The 19504-nt window shown below is 36.4% G+C and overlaps 1 protein-coding gene across 1 annotated transcript in view; it reads left to right on the forward strand.

Moving 5' to 3' along the window:
• CFTR (CF transmembrane conductance regulator) overlaps positions 1-19504 on the forward strand; it is an 85937-nt gene that overhangs the window by 30594 nt on the left and 35839 nt on the right. Inside the window, exons 11-15 of the mRNA XM_084296550.1 lie at positions 1139-1330; positions 11448-11542; positions 14220-14306; positions 15136-15868; positions 17474-17651. Of these exons, the coding sequence (XP_084152676.1) occupies positions 1139-1330; positions 11448-11542; positions 14220-14306; positions 15136-15868; positions 17474-17651 (1285 nt within the window). The remainder of the gene's footprint in view (positions 1-1138; positions 1331-11447; positions 11543-14219; positions 14307-15135; positions 15869-17473; positions 17652-19504) is intronic.

Below are 19504 nucleotides of genomic sequence, written 5' to 3' on the forward strand. Positions count from 1 at the left end.
GTGTACTTATTTTTTCTATAATTGCTATGAAGCCTGATATCAACTTTTTAATACAACTTCACTCGTAAATGTTATTTATTTATTTATTTTAATTTAAAATGCACAACACTTTAAATTAAAGCACAAAGTGGGTCAACATTGAGTGTGCAAAACATACTAAGCAATTATCCTTTCCAAGATCAAAAATTTCTTACTCAGCTTTTGGGAAAATTTAGATTCTGGTATGATGGAAAGACATCTTTTGAGACTCCCCCTGCATATTGTACAACCTGTCAGGTTAAAGGATCTCTGGGGTTGAGAAGATAAAATTGTGACTTGGATAGATTTTTAGGTCTTTGGCTGTTACGTCCTGGCTTTGTTGACTGCTTACTAGTGATAAGAACACCATTGGAATGCCTTTGTAACATATTTTTTCCTTGTATTTCTCAACTCTGTTCTTTGATCTAGTAGCTAGTGATGTGTGACAAGGTTACTAGAAGCTACTGATTAACTTTGAAATTATAACATGTCAGTACTGAAATTGCAATCAATTCTTTTATGAAGGGAAATAGTAAATATGCTTAGGTCATGTATTCACGTAAATGAGTTAACAGTCACAGAGGAAACTTCAGATCACACTGAGCAGTTTGTGAGCAATTAAATCCACAGACAGAGAAATTGCACTTTTCAGGGCAATTCAGATAAAAGGCTTATAAACACTAGAAAGATTGTAAACATGAATAGTGTTGTACAAAGAACAAGCGAATAGCTACTGATGTTAAAAATTTTCACCAGAATACTTGTAATACCTGATGTCTGTATGTCTCTTACAGATACTCACATTTTTACCTTGCAAAAATGATACAATTTTAATTAAAAATACATGCTTTTGTGGCAGCATGCCTTGTTTACAGGGCATCAGTTTTTCTTGTTCAGTGAATGAAGTTTCTCTCACTTCAGGGGCCTTTCAGACATACATGTCATAAAAATCTCCACTAATTGCTGCTTATACTAAATTAATGGTTGTAGGGACACTCTTTACAGAACAAAAGTACCATCCTATTGTTTTATTTTAGTGGAGTGACTCCCTTTTTTGTTTAGCATTTATTATGGTTGTACAGATCTCTGCTGTATTAACCATTAATATATTTTTTTTCAGACTTCTCTTCTGATGTTGATAATGGGAGAATTGGAGCCTTCTCAGGGTAAAATTAAACACAGTGGAAGGATATCCTTTTCACCTCAAGTCTCCTGGATCATGCCTGGAACAATAAAAGACAACATAATTTTTGGTGTATCCTATGATGAATACCGATACAAGAGTGTCATCAGAGCCTGCCAACTGGAAGAGGTCAGTCATCTAGGAATCTTAAGACTGAAGTGAAAAAATAAATAAATCAGGGAGTGCAATTTTAAGTAAGCATGACATTTCTAAGGTTTAAGGAACTCATCCTAGCATTCAGAGGTTGTAGAACTCCAAGTCAGCCCATTGCCAGCTCCTTCAGAGATACAGACAGTGTTAATTCTGGGAGTTAAATAAATTGGCTCAGCAATTATAAGGTGACTGCATTCTTAGTCTTCCTTGCTGGCTAAAAACCCAAGTAAACCTGATAATATTGAATAAATGAGCTAAAAAGTATTGTTTCTACATTTTTCTCATATATTTATGTATGTATGCGTGTGTGTACATTACTTCCCATAGATAATACTAATTTCTTTACAAGTTTGAGAAATTAACCTGTATTCCTCTTTTCTTTCATGTCTCAAAAATGTTCTGATGGTATTTAGAATGCTGTGCCAGAAACCTGAATTATTTAGAGGAAAATTTTAACTGAACTAGTAGCTTTTTTTGTGTGTGCATGCTGAACATTTTCACTCTGGAAATTATTGCAGGACCAGTCTTTACATACCATGCAGTCCATAATGCAATGACGTTGGAATGTCCTTGTGTTTGTCTGATGTTGCCATAGGGTAGTGTAGGAAAGGACACCTTTTCACATTGAAAGATATAAAAGGATCCAGCATTTTATACCTTTCCACACTTGGTGCTGTGTCATAAGATCAGACGTTCTGTCAGTAACATGTAGATGAAAACAATAAATATTTAACTGTGCTGAATAGGATCTTTCTTTAGACCACACAGTGAAACATTTTCCTTAGTGCCAGTCAAGCAAGAAAACAATAGCCAGCCTGTTTAAAAGCAAGATGAAGTTACTGCATTTTATCTCAGAGCAGGGTATAGTTAAGTGATAAAGCAATCTGTTCTTATATGCTTGTGGCCATTTCAGCCTGTGTTTGGATTGTGGTTTGCTGGAAATCTTCTTTGAAAGCTTCTGAAGACAGGAGAATTAGCAACTTCTGTTTCAGGCTTTCTGAAGTGAGAAGTCCTTACCTCCAGTGTTAAGAGCTGTAGTTAATGCCAAAGCTCCAAGAACCAACTGCAGCGATTCGAAACTGTCCTTGCTCAAGGAGGCTTTCCAACCCAGGCCCTTGCTAGAGCAGAATGTGGTTGTTTCAGTGTTGGTGGGATGGCTTGGTGTCTCGGTGTTGGTGGGACGGCTCAGTGTGTTGGTCTTGGTAAGCTGGAGCTCCTTTGTTCTCCAAACAGGCTCGATCAAGCCAGCTTTGATCTGTGTTGGTGCAGCTCTGTGCTGAGTAATATGCTTCACCTCCTAGAAGGGCTCATTATTTGAGACCAAGTTTGATATTTATGAGGATACTTTCTTCTGTACTGAACCTGAATAAATTGGTTGGACTGAAGAGAAGGCAGAATGGTTTGGAATCAATCCAAATGCATTACCTTGTTGCTATTATTGTGCTTGTTAGTCTCACTAAATTTCACATTCAAGTTACCAAATAGGACTGAGTATAGCAGATTTAAGTATGGATTTCAAATATTAATTCATTGTTTCTCCTGAGGGTGCATTTCTTTGGGTTTTATTATTAAATGAAGGATTAGTTCTTCGTTGGTTTGGGGTTGTATGTATTTTCTTCATGATGGAGAGATACCTGACGATTTTTGCCTACAGGAGTACACTTCTCCTTCTTCTCTGCAACTTTACTAGGTAGTTTATACCATTCACCTGAATGCAAGACTGTTGCTGAGTCTAGCTTTTACAAGGGCTCTTAAAGGTGGACCAGGGCGATAAAAGAGAGTTTATTTCCTTATTGAACATATGTTGAAAGTCAGTTAAAATAAAGCTCTTAACAGTGACTGACTGAGATTTTCTTTCAAGCTCCATGCTCACAAAAACTATTTTTTTTGGGGAATACAAAGACATCTCCTTTGACCCTGTAAGTGAATGGACATGTATCATGTAGTAACACACCTATGAAACGTCCCTTTTGCTTTTCAATCTCCACCTTCACCCTATAGAGGAAGTGTGCTGAAGAATTGACCCAGAGAAAGCAATAAGTACTATTCCTAAATTCAGTGTGTTTTTCCCTTTGTCTTCACTTGTGCCAATAAAATACCACAGGTATTACCATCAATACCACACTTTACCACCACTCTATGGTGGTCATGCCATACCATGTACATAGGTTTCAGACTTCCTAGAACACAGTGTTCTTACCCATCAGCAGAATGGGACACTTAAGCTTCATCCGAGGTGCTCTGCACTTTGTTTTAGGTCTATGCAGATATGCAAATAATATTAAGTAAGTGTAGTTTAAGTAGTTTGGGGATGCATGAGAATTTTCAGAATGGTTGGTGCTAGATTTTTTTTTTTTTTTGGATTGGTACATAGCTGACTTGCTAAGGAGTTATCATTTGCAAAACCAGGCTCCCCAGGGACGTAGTCACGGCACCAAGCCTGTCGGAGTTTAAGAAGCATTTGGACTGTGCACTTAGTCATATGGTCTGGAGCAGCTTGCTCCTCCTCCACTGCTAGCCTTTTGTGAAGACTTTCAACTTCTAGATCAAACTAGTCCAGCACAGATCACTAGTCCCCACTATTTATTCTTTACTCATTAGCTTTTTTGAAATAACCTGTTTGAATGGGTTGAATCCTGAGTGTACAGATATTATTACAAATGTATTACCTTTAACATCACAGGTTGACATGCTATAATAGAGAGAAGCCAGAACCTGAACTCACTCTTTTTCAAAAGACAGTCCCCATAGACAAGCTTAAAGGTACTTGAAAAGTAAGATAAGATGAACTGGTGATGTCTTAGCTTATGCTACCTTTCTCTTTTCGACAAGGTGTTTTACCCTTTTTATCAAGTACTTTTCATCACACATGATAAAAATCAATTAGAAAGAGAAAATGAACTAGCATTAGCACTTCAAATTAAGGTCCAATTAAGTATGAACAAATTTAATACTGAGAACATCATGCATAATTCTCTGCTTTTTATTCACTTTGCTGAATGGCAAAAAACACATGGGAGATGTGAACTGGATGAGTTTATATGTCTATGGAAACTTGCTACTAAATTTGTAGTAATTCCACAAGTGCAACTTCCATTGAGGCTCAAGGGTCATATTAATGTCATGGCAGGGATAGCATGAATACAAACGAGAATTTTGTAATAGCAGTTAATGGGTTTGCAAAATCTTCATTACGGATGTAAGGATAAATGTGGAAGGAACGTGGCTTGATTTTCAGATTTTTAGCATGAAAAATCATTATTGATTGCATACTATACAAAAGGTGTGGGTTTTTCTTTTGTTTTTATAATTTGTCGAGTTAAGAAGGAAAAGTCTTTGAATGGTTATTACAGGAGTTTTCAAGGATGCATGCTGCTAGCATGGAACAAAATAATCTCAAGAGAATGTATTCTTCTAGTCAAGACTGCAGAAGTAGGCACATTATAATCATCATAGTTAAAAATAAACAAGCACTGTATCACATTTGAAGAGATGCAATAATTCGTTTGTTTTAAAATTATACTTTTATGACTTCTGGTTTTGCCTTTTTTGAAAGGTAAGAGATGTTTTTCCACCTAGTTAGTTCATTCGATCCCTCAGTGGTTACTGAAGAGGCCATAAACACATAATGGCAAACTACCTTTAAGAGGCTACCACTCTTAAAGTAAACACATGTTCTGATTTGACAGGCACCAGCTGCTGGTGGATGTAATGTTTAACATGGCATGCAAACAGAGGAAGTGTTTCTATGCACAATCAAATCATATAACAGTACAGAAGAAGTCTGTGGCCAGATTCTGTCTTTTTTGAGTCATTTTTACAGGGAGTGTGGTAAATACTTTTTCAGTGAAGATCATAAGAGAATAGGTAAAGAAAGAGACTGTTAATATGCCAAGCCCTGGTTTCTATTCCTGTATGTTTGGCACAAAGGATGGCATCCATCCCCGTGTGACCAGTTCTCTGCAATGACAAGGATGCTCTGAAATGGAAGCACATATCCTTACTTGCATCTCACTGTACTTCTTCAGCCTCTTTTATCCATGCTGATGGCTTGTTTTTTTGGCAGGTGTCCTACTAGTCTGCACAGAATATCAAATCTGGAGCTGAATGCAAGTGCACATTGAACTAATCCGCAGGGGTTGTGAGGCAGCTTGACAGCTTTAGTCAGACAGTGAGTGAAGTGCTTAGTGCTCTGTTTTTGTGCCCATTGTTCACAAGGGCTATTGACACATTAGAAAGCGGAAGAGAGGAACAATAAGGACTCAAATCTGGAACTGAGTGCTTCATAGTAAGCAACTCTCTACAAGCGGATATTAAGAGGTAGCTTGGTTACCTAATCATGTAGATGCCTGCAGTGTGGACAACCATGAAGAAGCATGTTACCAGGACTGTCTTCAGAGTTGGCGACAGACACAGGCACGTCAAAGTGAAATTCATCTCATCCTAATGTAATCAACTAAAATAGCATAAATTAATTTCCTGCATCTTTTCCACTGATTTTTTAGAGAGAACATGTAGCTTAGGTGTCTTCAATACAGGTAGTAGGTGAGCTGAGTCCATACATGAAAAAGATGTCTGAAAGCCGCCAACCTATTGGCTCACAGGAAAAGACAGTAACTGTCAGATAGTTAAAAAAAAAAAAAAAAAAAAAAAAAGAGGAAAAAAAAGGCAGAAAAATGCTAGAGTAAAAAGAAGACATTTGTTTATAAAAATTATAAAAGCTCATTGGAAGTGGGTAAACTTCCAGAAATGTGGTCAGTTACTTGGAAGAAAGTGGCAAGAATTTTCTTTAATTTAAAGACAGTTGATATCTTTAAATTAAGATTGTGCTGTAAAATATCAGTTCTTGTTGAAACAGAAGTTGTGGACTTGATATAAAGTGTAATTTAGGAGTTTTTTTCATATATTCTAAATCTAAAAAAAAAAGAAAAAAAAAAAAAAAAGCTGTTCATCCAACATTTGTTTCACTGTTAGGTGAGTTTATTTTAGCTGCTTTAAGGTGCACTAGAAATTATTCCTTGTTCATTTTGCAGAAAGTGTAACTTTCTGTTTGTCCTGATTTTCAAAAAAGCTATGATCTTGAAAGTAAGACAGGTCTCAACAAAACTTAAGATTTTGAGGTTGTAGAGATTTGAAATCAAGTTCTGCGTTTCAGACTCACTAGGGAACATTAAGTCTAAAAAGATAAGAATTTTCAGTGTATTTGCCTATCTTGGCTCTTGGGTAACCAGCTTGAACATACCAGAGACCTCATTTTCCTGGGCCAGAAGCCAGAAAAACAGACCTCTTTAAAGGATTTCAAGTTAGAAATTACTTTTAAAAATTGTGTTTTATTTAGGTATGTCACTTTTCTCTAACCACCGATGTTCTCTGAAGCTCAGGCTTTTGTTAGATTTCAGCTGAACCATTTATGAGGGGTCCAAGATCCAATATCATAAGTTTTGTTTTCACAAAAATTTGTGACCTTCAGCAGAATGTCAGACTCACCCAAAACTCATACAAATGCTGGCAAAACTTGCTTTCTGTATGGTGAAATATTCCTGAGAAGCAGAGTTTTGAAACATGTGGGTAGGTTAAGCACAGGGTAAGTGAATTAGATATGATTCCAGAAGTTACACGGAAGATAGGACAGCATCCAAGATAATCTGCTCTGTGCCTAATACAGGGAAAGGGGCAGGGAGAGCTCTCTTGACTGAAACAGGTTTTTAACCAAACGATATCAACATAGAACTTAACACAGTAGCTTCATTAAACATATTTTTATGATTACTGATAAACTGTTTGAACTTGGTCCATTTACTCCTTCAAGTCAGTATCGATTTGTCCTAAGTGAGATGCTCCCTTGCTGAAAGGAAACTGTGCCGGCCTATCTACTTCGAGCCCCCAGGGAACCAGCTGCACTAGCAGCTGACCTGCCCATGCTTTTGGGCCACAGACAAGAATTTCAGTTAGAGGAGTCTGCCGGTGCCAGTGGATCATATCAGTGCAAGATGAAAAAAGTATAAAGGTAGCCAGCTTTTGGGTTGTCCTGTCTGAGATTCAATAGTTGTGCTGGGAGATTTGACATAGCTTGTGGACTTTCTGCCTGAAAGAGGCATTGTCATTTCAAGTTCATTTTCTGAAAAATTTCACTGAACTCAGATCTGGAAGTTTGTTCCAGTTCCATTTTTGTTTCTTTGGAATATTCAAGTTGAATACAATTTTTTAGAAGCATAGAAATAATTGTGAGTGAGAAAATGTTATATTTTCATCTTATAAGAAAAGAGAAAAAAATCAGGTGGAGCAGCACTGGAGCTCCTGTTTGAAGCCCTTGGCACTGCTTCTGCTTAACTTGAAGTTGGCTTTATTTGTCCTTATATGCAATAAAACCTTTGGTAGTTCTCTTCTAATTTATTGCAAATGGTCTGTAGTACAGAAAGGAAATTGCAAGGTGTGTTCAGATGCAACTTCTCCCCAACAAAGGGAGGAAGAAGAAGGAGAAAAATTGAATATTTTGATAGGGGAGAATGAGGTAGCAAAATTAACAGGGAAACTGCAAAAATAAGCTTGGGAAATATTAATGGCAATGAAGAAAAGGACAGGGTTAGAGATGGTAAAGACATTGGCACTGTTGAAAAAAATGGTAAAATAGAAGGAATGGTTAGTGAGGATCAAATGGAGACAGTCAAAAACACTGCTCTGTTCCATCAGTTTCACAAATGCTCTTTTTCTTTTTTTTGGGGAGCAGAAGACAGGAGATCTTAAGAGACATCTTTAAGAAAGAGGGGCTCCATAAGTAGCATACATATATTCTATCGTTACACCATTACAACTCCTGACATAGCCTTGAATATATACAAATCATATAAATATAAAGCTCGTAAGTCAATAGTCACTGATTATTGAAAGGTCTGCTTCTCAGAAACTATTTTCTGGCATGCTCTACTATGATAATAGTTGCTAAAAAGTGTTATTATCATGAAGATGTAAATCTATCAAATGATTTTGATAACAAAGAATTTCTAAGCACAAGAAGTCCTTTTTTTTTTTTTTTTTTTAACAAGACCATGTTCATTATTTACTGTGAAAAGATATATTACCTTAAACTATCTACTCTATATTATTCTCTACTAAGTCCACAGGTGTTATTGCTGCTGACATAGATGAATATGACATTTACACCATTAAAAATGCAAACACATTAAAAAGAGTACCTTCTCCTTGGGTGTGATATTTGCTAGCTGATATTAGAAGCCCTCACAAAAGAAATTAATATCTATGGTATCTGTGTGAGTGTTCTTTAAATATTTAACTACAATTTTCTCAATTTCAGCATTTAGAAATTGATATGATGAAATAATCTAGTAGATGCTTCATTAGTATGCTGGATTTTGTGCTGTTCAGCATCATTACATTAGGTTTGTCCCTGGCTTAATTTCACTTCCTGCATGAAATGACAGCAAGGATGTATTTGGACAAGCCCTATGTACTTTTTTACAATAGGTAACGCACGTTCCAACAAATAGCATTGTGCATCTATTGGAATTCTTCACTCTGTTTACTCCATTGAAAGAAATTGCTAAACATTTTTTAATTATTATAATTACAGCCTGAAAAGTTCTTTGTCTGTTCCATGCCATATATTATCCGGAGGTGAAGGGTAGAAGAGAACAGAAGGGGAACTCATTAAAAGTTTGATTAAAATTCCATGTTGACACACCTGCAAAGAAATATATCTGACAAAATTCAACCACCATATTAAACAATGGGAGTTATGAAATTAATTTCAGTAGGACTAGGATTTTACCTTGTTTGCAGGGGGATATATACTGGGTTTACTACTTCCCTTTTTTATTTTTCTTTTTAAATTTTGTATTTTTTATTTTATTTTTTGAAGAAATAGTAGAATCAGGAACCAGCAACAGCACCAACACGTTTGCAGGCTGTAGTACTAGTAGAAATGGGAAACTGTTGAAATCAGTTTAGATATCTCAACACATAAGCAGAGAAATCCTAATGTCCAGTTGAAGACATTGGGTAAATGTCAAAGGTACAGATGTATAAGGATTCCTGTGTGCATAGTGAAATCAGAAGGGATCTGAGCAGGTTGTCTCAAATAAATGCCTTAAAACCTTTATGCCAGAATTTCATATGTTCTTTCTAAATGCTTCATGATGATGATTTTTTCATGTTCAGATAATCTTGCTTCAAAAATGTTGCCACGATTCTTTGCATCCTTCTGTCTGTAAATACCTTAACTGTCATGTTAATAACAAAGATGTTTTGTGGCTCTCCTTTTACAAGAGGGAAGTAACTAGTTAACATTAGAATAATTTGAAAATCACCTGCAATAGCTTTTCCATACATAAGAGCTTCTTGATTTTAAGGTCAGACTCCTCTGAGCCAGGAAGTAAATGCTATTATCAAATAAGAGAACTGGGAGAATCTCCCATTTCCTGGCGGATCAGGCAGTCAATTTCTAGTCTTTGAGCTGCTGGACTTTAATCTGTCACTGATCCAGGGCTGAGCAGCATTGTTCACTCTGTTCCTGAGGTCAGGGCAATTTACAGGGGAGGAAGAAGGAAACATTTATCTGGCAAGATTTTTATTTATTTATTTGCTCTGGAAAACCACAGGGGCCTGCAATGCCCGACAGAGAGTGGTTAGCAGTCCAAATCTGAGTAGAGGTGATCAGAATTGTATTATATCTGAGTTCATACGAAATGTTAACTTCTAGAGAGCCGCTCAGCTTAGATCACATTGCTCTGGATGTCTGGTGAGCCTGGCATTCAAGCCCTGGTGGGTCTTGGTGTCTCAGCATTTCTCTGTACACACTGTGAATGATGCAAATTGCATGTGTAGAGCTGGAACTGATTTTCGTATGCAGATACCACTGCCGAAAATGGGAGTCCTGGGTTAGCTCGTTGCAGACATGATGACAGATTTTCTGACTCTGCCATGGGGAAACTTTATCTCTCTCCTCTACTTTTTTCTATTTTATTCCACATCCTCTCCACCACTGTTTTAGTAACAAAAGTCAATTTAGTTCTCTGACTGGGCAAAGATTTTGATAACCTCCAGAGCAACCTAAGCTTGTTTCTCCTACCAAGTGGTAGGCAACGGCTTTCTGATTTCATACATAGTAATGCCTACAAAAAAAGCTTCATGCAGGTCTTCCAACATTTTACTCAAGGAAAGGTAGCAAACCCTCCTTTGCCCGAGTCACAGTTATAACTTCACACTGGAGAAGAACTTTTCTAGTTGGGCAAGGCACAGCTTCCTCCAGCAGCAGTGGGAGGCCATCTCTGCTATGCCCGTGCCCTTCGTACGTGCCATCCCTTCTGGTATCCTGGGTCAGCTTCCCTGGCTTTGGGGCAATTCTATGAGTTATTGTGGTTTGCATAGATCTGTGCTAACTACTTCTACTCAAAAAACCTGGCCACCTCTGCCAGTGAGGCACAGGGAACTCTGCTGGCTTCCCTTTCTGTCTCACCTAAGAGCGAAATGGTATTCCCTGTTTTCATCACTGGCAAAAGATTCACTCCTAGCATAATCATAAATCATAAGTAAATTATAGCCTAAAAGGTAGAACTTGGTTCCTAAACTGTTTGCAAACCTTGAGCATTCCTGGCATACTCTTCTGGGAATTTTGTGCAAGTTTTTTTAATGAAACTGTCTGAACTATAAATTTATTTGAGGTTAGATGAATTCACATATAGACTTTGCTTCTTGCTTTCTCTAGTTTTAATAGCAAGTGCATTTGTCATTGTTGTTTGAGAGGAAACTCTAATGGTTACCACTGATATTGTATGAAGGTACATTCTTTACTTTTAGAGATTTAGCAATTATGACAAAAGTTTGTTTTTGAGATCTTGTGCCTTGAGATTGCTCTTTGAGGTAGAATGATATGCTTTGTTTAATCACCATTTCTGATTACATAAACAGGTGAAAGAAATAAAGAAACAATTCTGTGTATTTATTTTTCTTAAAAAACTTCTCTCTAAGCTGCCTGGTCAGTACCGTATACTATGCCTCCATTGAGTTTGTAGTTTAAGATTCTTGAATATGGAAAATACGTCTGATTGTTAAAAAAATAAATAAAAATTGTTAACAGGATATTTCGAAGTTCCCAGACAAAGATAATACAGTGCTGGGGGACGGTGGAATCACTCTGAGTGGAGGCCAGCGAGCACGAATCACACTAGCAAGGTGAGTATTTTGTTATCTATTTGAATATTTCATATGTTCAATGTTGCATATATGGGGGAAATGATAGGACTAAGCACTTAAAAACATGTGGATTAAGTCCTACTATATAAATATGCCCCAGGTGTATCAGGAACTTTCTTTTACCATCAGAAATCTGAGTTTTACTCTGCAATTTCATTTATGATGCATCTGTATTTTTATTCCTTAAATTTTAAAAGTTTGCTGTTAGACACGTGCTATGGCTTAGCTGAAGATGAATCTTTCCTTCCTGATGCAAGACACTGTTGGGAGATTCAGAACTTCAAGTGTAGCTTTCTAAGTACCAAAGAAAAACTTGCCATGCACATGTACAAAATCAAGTAGTATTCCAGGAACTTTTCCTGCTATGTCACTTATGCAATGCAGTCTTTATATCAATTAATGACATATTTTCTGTCTGTAATTAACAAAAATGTAAACAATGCCATGTTTCAAAATGTGTTTCTACTAGTTGGGGACTATTTTTTTCATATAAAGGAGTGGAAGACAATCATTAGTTGGTACCTCTGAGTAATTGTTTAGCCTTGTCCTTGTCTGTTGGGCTTTTCAAAGTTAGTAAATAATTTTGAAGGCATACAGAAGAATAGCATAGGTGTTTTTCTTATAAATTAGCTGTGTTTCTACTGATTCACATAGCTGTTGTCAAAAATCCACTAATAATAGCTCTAATTTGTAAATGGTCCCATTTATTTCTGTGCCAAATGCAAGTTGGGCTGGTTCCCATGCTCAGAAATGCTTGGTAGAGGTAAAATCAATTATGGTTATCCATGCTGGCATCCCATGAAAGATGTGCATGCCTGTGTAAGGCTAAAAATGAATTCATTAAAATAAGGAGGCTCTCAGTGTGCATCTTAATAGTGGATTTGTGAGAGAGGAAAAGGGATATGCCTGTTTCTGTTTTATGTGGTAAGACAAGAGAGAAAGGGGAGGAGCAGGCAAAGATTTCAGAGAACACCAAAACAACAATAACAACCACAAAAAACAATCAAAATCCATTCAGATTTTCATCCAAAATTTATATGAAATATATCCCAGATTCTATGAGTAATTCTGTCTGTTTCTTTTCATATGATCACAGCTCATTTACTGGAGTGTTATACAATTGATACTATGTATACATTGTCAGCTATTAAATAATTATGAATAATTGAATGTATCAGAGGCAGTAGTTGTATCTGCTTTGAATTTTGTTTGTGCTCTAGTCTAAACTCACCATACATCAAAGTGTGCAGGTCAGTGAGCTGCAGATGAAGGCCTATGAAAGCTAGAGGAGAAAATTTAGGATTACAGCCCTGGGTTGTACCCATCTGCACTGGAAATAAGCTGGACAATATTTGCTTGAAGTGCCTGCATCTGTATGTCTGGTGTATTCTATGCAAAGTCATATTAAATCAGAATGTCTTCTAGAAGTGCCATCAACCATCTTTCATGAGAAGCAGATGCAGCTTGCCTGAGGTCATACTTCTAGTGAAGCACTGTTGGTGCATGCAGCTGCAACAGGGAGAAAGAAAGGCCCGTGAAAAAACATACTGTGTGTGCCCTAGGTTTGAGTTATCTCACTGGCCCAGGACCCTAAAGTCAGTCATATGTGGCTAATAAGTCCTCCATACAAATTATAGCCGTAATCGGGGTGCTACTATTATTCCAGGAAACAAACTGCAAACTTTTTACTGGTGAAAAAGTGCCAAGAACAGTACGAACTTGTTGTTGTTGTGCAGCCACTTCATCATAATGTATGGTTACTGAAATCAACCGCAACAGAGGCTTTTTTGATAAAGTTGCTTGGTTTATTAATATAATTACTGTTATTGAGGGTTGTTTATCCTGGTGGCTACATATTTTCACATTGTTTAACATAATGTTTTTAAAACTCATTTATAAGGTACTTTAAAAAGTACCGAAATGCAATTGTCCAAATTTTCTTTACTAATTATACCCTGATTCATATCACAACACAATTTTCATGCTGATGGAGGAAGACAAGGGGCCTTTTTTGAATTGCTGTTGGAATTGATCTATAAAAAACCCTCTTAACCACAGGTTTAGATCTCACTGAGCCATGTCCAGGCACATGCAACTTAAGGGACTAAGGCTACAAATAATTTTTCATGTTCTGAACTCGAAATATTGTACAGTCCCATTTAAGATAACACTTGCAAGGTTGTGGCTTGCTAATACACTTGTCTTGGCTCACCAGTTTTTTCAAAGTACTTTTAAAACTAAGTCCCAGCACCCAAATCCTTTCAAGCATTTATTTACATATGTGTAGTATTCACTCAGGCCTCAGAAGACATTAAAGTACATATTAAATTCCCATTTAAATGTTCATTGTATGCCTAGACAGACTGTCAGATTCAGGTGTTAAACAAATCTTTAGAGTAGCCTGTGTAGAAATAGCTATATTGCTTCTTTTGCACAGAAATTAACTAAAAAGTTAGTTTGTAACTTAGTCGGCAGCAAAGAAATGTTTTATTGAAAACTGTCTTATAAGCGCATGAAATGTTGAACTCTGAATCCATATTGATACTATAGAAAAATCTTTTTGAGACAAAGTTATAAAGGCACTCATTTTAAATTATATTGATGTAAATTTACAAGATTTGTGAAATTTAATTTCATTTCCATTTCTTTTTTTCAGAGCAGTGTACAAAGATGCTGATTTATATCTCATGGATTCTCCTTTTGGATATTTAGACATTTTTACAGAAAAAGAAATATTTGAAAGGTACTGTATATTTTGAAAACTGTACTTCAGAATTCCATCAAGTGGCACAAAGTAAAACCAAGAACAAAAATCTGCATCCAATTGGTACAGAATTTAATAACTAAACAAAATTCCTGCAGTGATCAAAATGATAGCTTTTGGGGATTTTTTTTTCAAGAATTCTTGTGGGTGACTATTTAGTGTACAAAAACATTAAGACAGTGTACTGCACATAACAGGCCCGGGTCAGGTGCAAACACTATTGCTCAGTCACCATGGATTGAACCTGCTATAATTTATTAATTCCAGAGCATGCGGTTTTATGTCTGCTATGCCAGTGTACCAGAAAATATTTCTTTTAAAAATACTTATCTCAGTACACATTTTTACAAAAAATCTGTATTTTGTCTAATTTTTTTTTTTTTTCTATTGCTGAAAGCCTGGTCACCTGAAAGTGCCCACTGAAAGTGGATGACAGCAAGTTATCCTTGTGGCTTGTCCTGTTGGTGTAGTTCAAAGCAGTAAGGACATGTACTCTGCCATCCATAAAGTTTTCTGCCACCAAAAATTTGAAGTTTTGAAATTGAGCCAACAGATCTAAGTTACCCTAAGATGAAAAAAAATAAATTAATTTTCATATTGAACTGTGCTTTTTCCCCCTTTTTTTGGCTTCTGCATTGAAGTGCTCACCCTTCGCACATCTCACACTTACCACCTCCTCTGTAATTTGAGGAAGCACCAAAGACCATTCATACTGGGAGGGAGGAATGGATTGAAAATGGAAGGGATAAAAGCAATGTCTAATCATGAAGAGAAAAATATAATTTTTAACACTTTCCCTTTTTTATAGCTGTGTGTGCAAATTGATGGCAAATAAAACTAGGATCTTGGTTACTTCAAAACTGGAACATTTGAAGACTGCTGACAAAATATTGATCTTACATGAGGGAAGCTGCTATTTCTATGGAACGTTTTCTGAACTTCAGGGTCAACGGCCAGACTTTAGCTCAGAGCTAATGGGATTTGATTCTTTTGATCAATTCAGTGCAGAGAGAAGAAATTCAATTATAACTGAGACTCTCCGACGATTTTCCATTGAAGGAGAAGGCATGGGACCACGAAATGAAGTAAAAAAGCAATCTTTTAAACAAACATCAGATTTTAATGACAAAAGGAAGAACTCCATAATTATTAACCCACTTAATGCAGGCAGGAAGTTCTCGATAATGCAGAAGAATGGGACACAGGTCAATGGAATGGAAGATGTCTACAACGACCCACTAGAAAGGAGGATCTCACTGGTACCCGACTTGGAACAGGGAGACCTGTGTCTGCCTCGGAGTAACATGTTAAACACTGACCATATGCTGCAAGCTCGGAGGAGGCAATCTGTGTTAAACCTGATGACAGGTACCTCTGTGAACCAGGGGCCACGGTTTTCCAAAAAGGGGAGTACAGCATTTCGGAAAATGTCCATGGTGCCTCAGACAAACCTGTCTTCTGAGATGGACATGTACACCAGACGCTTGTCTCGAGACAGCATCTTGGACATAACTGATGAAATTAATGAAGAAGATTTGAAGGTGAATGTTGATTCACATGTATCTTTTTTTTTCTTTTTTTTTTTTTTTTGATATAGTGATAATTTTGTGCAATATATTCCTCATATCTTTTTCTGCCTGACTGTATCATTCCTAATGCAGTATTTCTCTGTGGAATACCTTTTTACAGTATCTGTGATTTTTTTTTTTTTTTTTTTTAAATCTCAAATACCATATTGAAATCCTTGAAATGCTCTTTTTTTTTTTTTTTTAAATAGTTCTTGAATACTGTCTGTAGAGGCTTTAAGTAAAGAATATTTGATTCTCATAGACTTAAACCTCAGCTTAGGATCATTTACACTACAATTTGAAACTGTAACATGGCAGAATGTTATTTTAAAACATTTATGTACAATTGACTTTTTAAATATCAAAAGCGATGAAAAAAAAATGTTTGAAGTAGTAGCCCAGTTTTTAAAACTAGAATTTGATCCAATTTGACAAGTTTGTCACACTGCTTAGCTCATATTCTGATATGAATAATGAATAGAGGAGTAAACTGTTTTTTACTCTGTTCTTATGAACGTTCTGGAAAATATGCAATTAAGCTTGCATTTTATAACAGTAACTGGATGAATATTCCTTTTTCTTATAGTTATCAATTTTACATGATGAGCTACTTTCCTTTCTAAAATTACCCCCGCCGCCCCCCAGTTTATTTAGAAAAAACAACAGTTGATTTTCACACGACAGGAAATTTTTCTGAAGTAGTTTCCTGTATGGAAAAGAGTCTAGAAAAATCCTGTAAATTCATCATTTGCTGAAGCACTGCCCATCTTTTCTTTTGCTTTATTGGTCTCCACAGGATGAAGTACCTGAAATTATTTATGAATGTATTCTAACAGCACATTAAGAATCTACATTTCAAAATACATTGAAAGAAAATAGCTATTGATTAACTATTACTTGATTTCTAGAAATGTTGGACAAATCTTGGTTGTTCCTTTCAGTGCTGTCTGAAAATTTCAAATTGTCTGCAAACTGTGTTGTTATAGCAAAGATGATTCAACCAGTCAGTACCTTCCTCTCTAGTCATTGTCATCCAATTTGAATCATAAAATCACAAAATGGTTTGGGTTGGAAGGGACCTTAAAGACCACCCAGTTCCAACCCCCTGCTATGGGCAGGGACACCTCCCACTAGACCAGGTTGCCCAAAGGCCCATCCAGCCTGGCCTTGAACATCTCCAGGGCCAGGGCATCCACAGCTTCTCTAAGCAGGTGTTTCAGTGCCTTGGCACCTTCATAGTAAAAAAGTTCTTCCTTACATCTAACCTAAACCTACCCCATTCTACTGTCACTACACTCACTGAGAAAGAATCCTTCCCCATCTTTCCTGTAGGGCTCCCTCTAGGTACTGGAAGGCCACTCTAAGATATCCCTAGAGCCTTCTCTTCTCAAGGCTAATTAATCTCAACTCTCTCTACCTGTAGCCTGAATGCTACAGCTCAATTATTTGGAGTCAGTCAGCATAGGGAGTGACAGCAGTTGTGAGTTAGCAGAACGAATGATGGCATTCATGTGTCAGTATTTCTCATATGTGGATACTATTATCATTCTAATTGCAATCTTATCAATTCTTTGGCAGGAATGCTTTAGTGATGATGCTGAAAGTATGGGTACTGTTACCACATGGAATACTTATTTCAGATACATTACCACCCACAAAAGCTTCATTTTTGTACTAATTTTGTGTGTGGCTATCTTCTTACTTGAGGTAAGAAAATCTTCTCCTGCTGTCATTTTACTATGTTTGTTCAAATTATGTTGTTTGTGATAGAAATATAAAGGGATAAACCATCAAGACATTAGCTCGTGTATGCATTACTTTGTGGCAACTGCTGTTAAAATGATATTTTTTTGTATCATTTTTCTGCTGTTTAGTTGAGCATTGCTCACCAGAGATAGCGATTAGTACATGGTAACAGCAGACCCACCAACTCAAATAACTTGCTGATTGGTACCAAAAAATTAGACTTGTCCTGAGCAGGTCTCTTGTCCACATGTGAGTAATCTAATCTTCCATTTTCCGTTAAAATATATCTTTGCAGAGCCCTGGGAGGTTAACAACAATAAACACTAAAAAACTGTTAAAGAACGCATACATAAATCCTGGAGAATTGCTTTCCAAAATGAGTTACTAGGTTGAGTTTAGTTTGAGATCCCAGATTTTTAAACCATCTCCAAAAGCAAAATTGAGCATTTTGAAGTGTAGCTGTTCTTATCACATCAGCTTTATTTTAATAGTAGTGGAAAATGGCAGTATAAAGCTACAACAGCAAAGCTAAATGTGAGTTGCAGGGGTAAAGGAAGTTTTAACTTTAAGATACATCAGGTTTACGTCTCTATATTTGGTGCAAATTTCCAATATCAATTACAGATTTTTGCTTTGAAACTAGACAAAAACCTTTTAAAATAATTTAAAATCCTCATCTTCTAATTGAAGAACAAATCTGATGACAAAAAATGTATGCATCTAAGTTAAACTCCACAGTGTGTCTATTGCTTAAGTAAAAGCAATGTTTAAATTTAGGCTATTGTGGTCATACTATTTAGTTATTTACTATAAGACCTGAAAAAGTTAGTAGTTCCCAAGCTGAAGGTGTTTATTATGTGCTGAGGTATTATCATAACATATTCCTGTACCAGCACCATAAAATATATGGTAAGGGGATCCTAGAAATTACATTTAGACTCTTAGAAATCATAGGGAGGAAAAGATCCAGACTGAAACATGGTGGCCTAAATGAAGATCTCCACTGGCTTGGTGGACAGACAAGAAAATGTGTTATAAAAGAAACTTCTGTTGGGTACTCAAGCATCTCACAATAAAGAGATGAATTCAACATTAAAAAAAAAAAAAAGACCCCCCCCCCCAAAAAAAAACACAACACCATATGCACACACACAAAACAAACAAACAAACAAACAAAACAAAACAAAGCAACATTAAAAGAGTTTATGTGTAGAATTATGTAAAACTAGCAATGAAACAAGATCAGACAAATAGATTTATCAAATTTAGGTATCAGCTGGCAAGAACAGCAATGCAAGAGTAGAAATGCTAAAGGTTTGACATTCATATTTGAATAGCTGCCTTTGAAGATATTGGGAAAGAGACATGCTCTTTTGGGGCTATCAAGAAACATCAGTCTTTAAAACTTAAGATATGTTAAAGCTTACACTGAGTGTTCCTTGTCATTAGGAATGCATTAGCAAGCCTTTGTTAATAGTATGGTAAAAAACAATAAGGGAATATTTAGGCACTTGAGAGCCAGATTGTAATAAAAGCCTAACGTAACTTTGCTGGTGGGATGCACTAAGTGGTTTCTGTGGAGGGAGGAGCAGATCTGACAAGGTTTTTGCTTTAGGGAAGTTTGATTTCCATCCATTTCTAATCCTCTCTCTACAAACAATTGTAATGTTAGTGAAAAAAGGTAAGTGAGGAGAACATAATGCGACAAGACAAAAAATTGACCCTGTTTTCTCTTGTTACAGGTGATTGCTTCTCTTGTTCTGTTATATTATTTTAAAACGTGAGTAGTTATGATCATTTAATGAGGGAATGGGGACTCCTTTATGTTGCTTTTTACTGTAAATAATTAATAAATTCTGCCAG

Source organism: Netta rufina (assembly GCF_964035555.1).
Source record: "Netta rufina genome assembly, chromosome: 1".
In the NCBI taxonomy this organism is placed as follows: domain Eukaryota; kingdom Metazoa; phylum Chordata; class Aves; order Anseriformes; family Anatidae; genus Netta; species Netta rufina.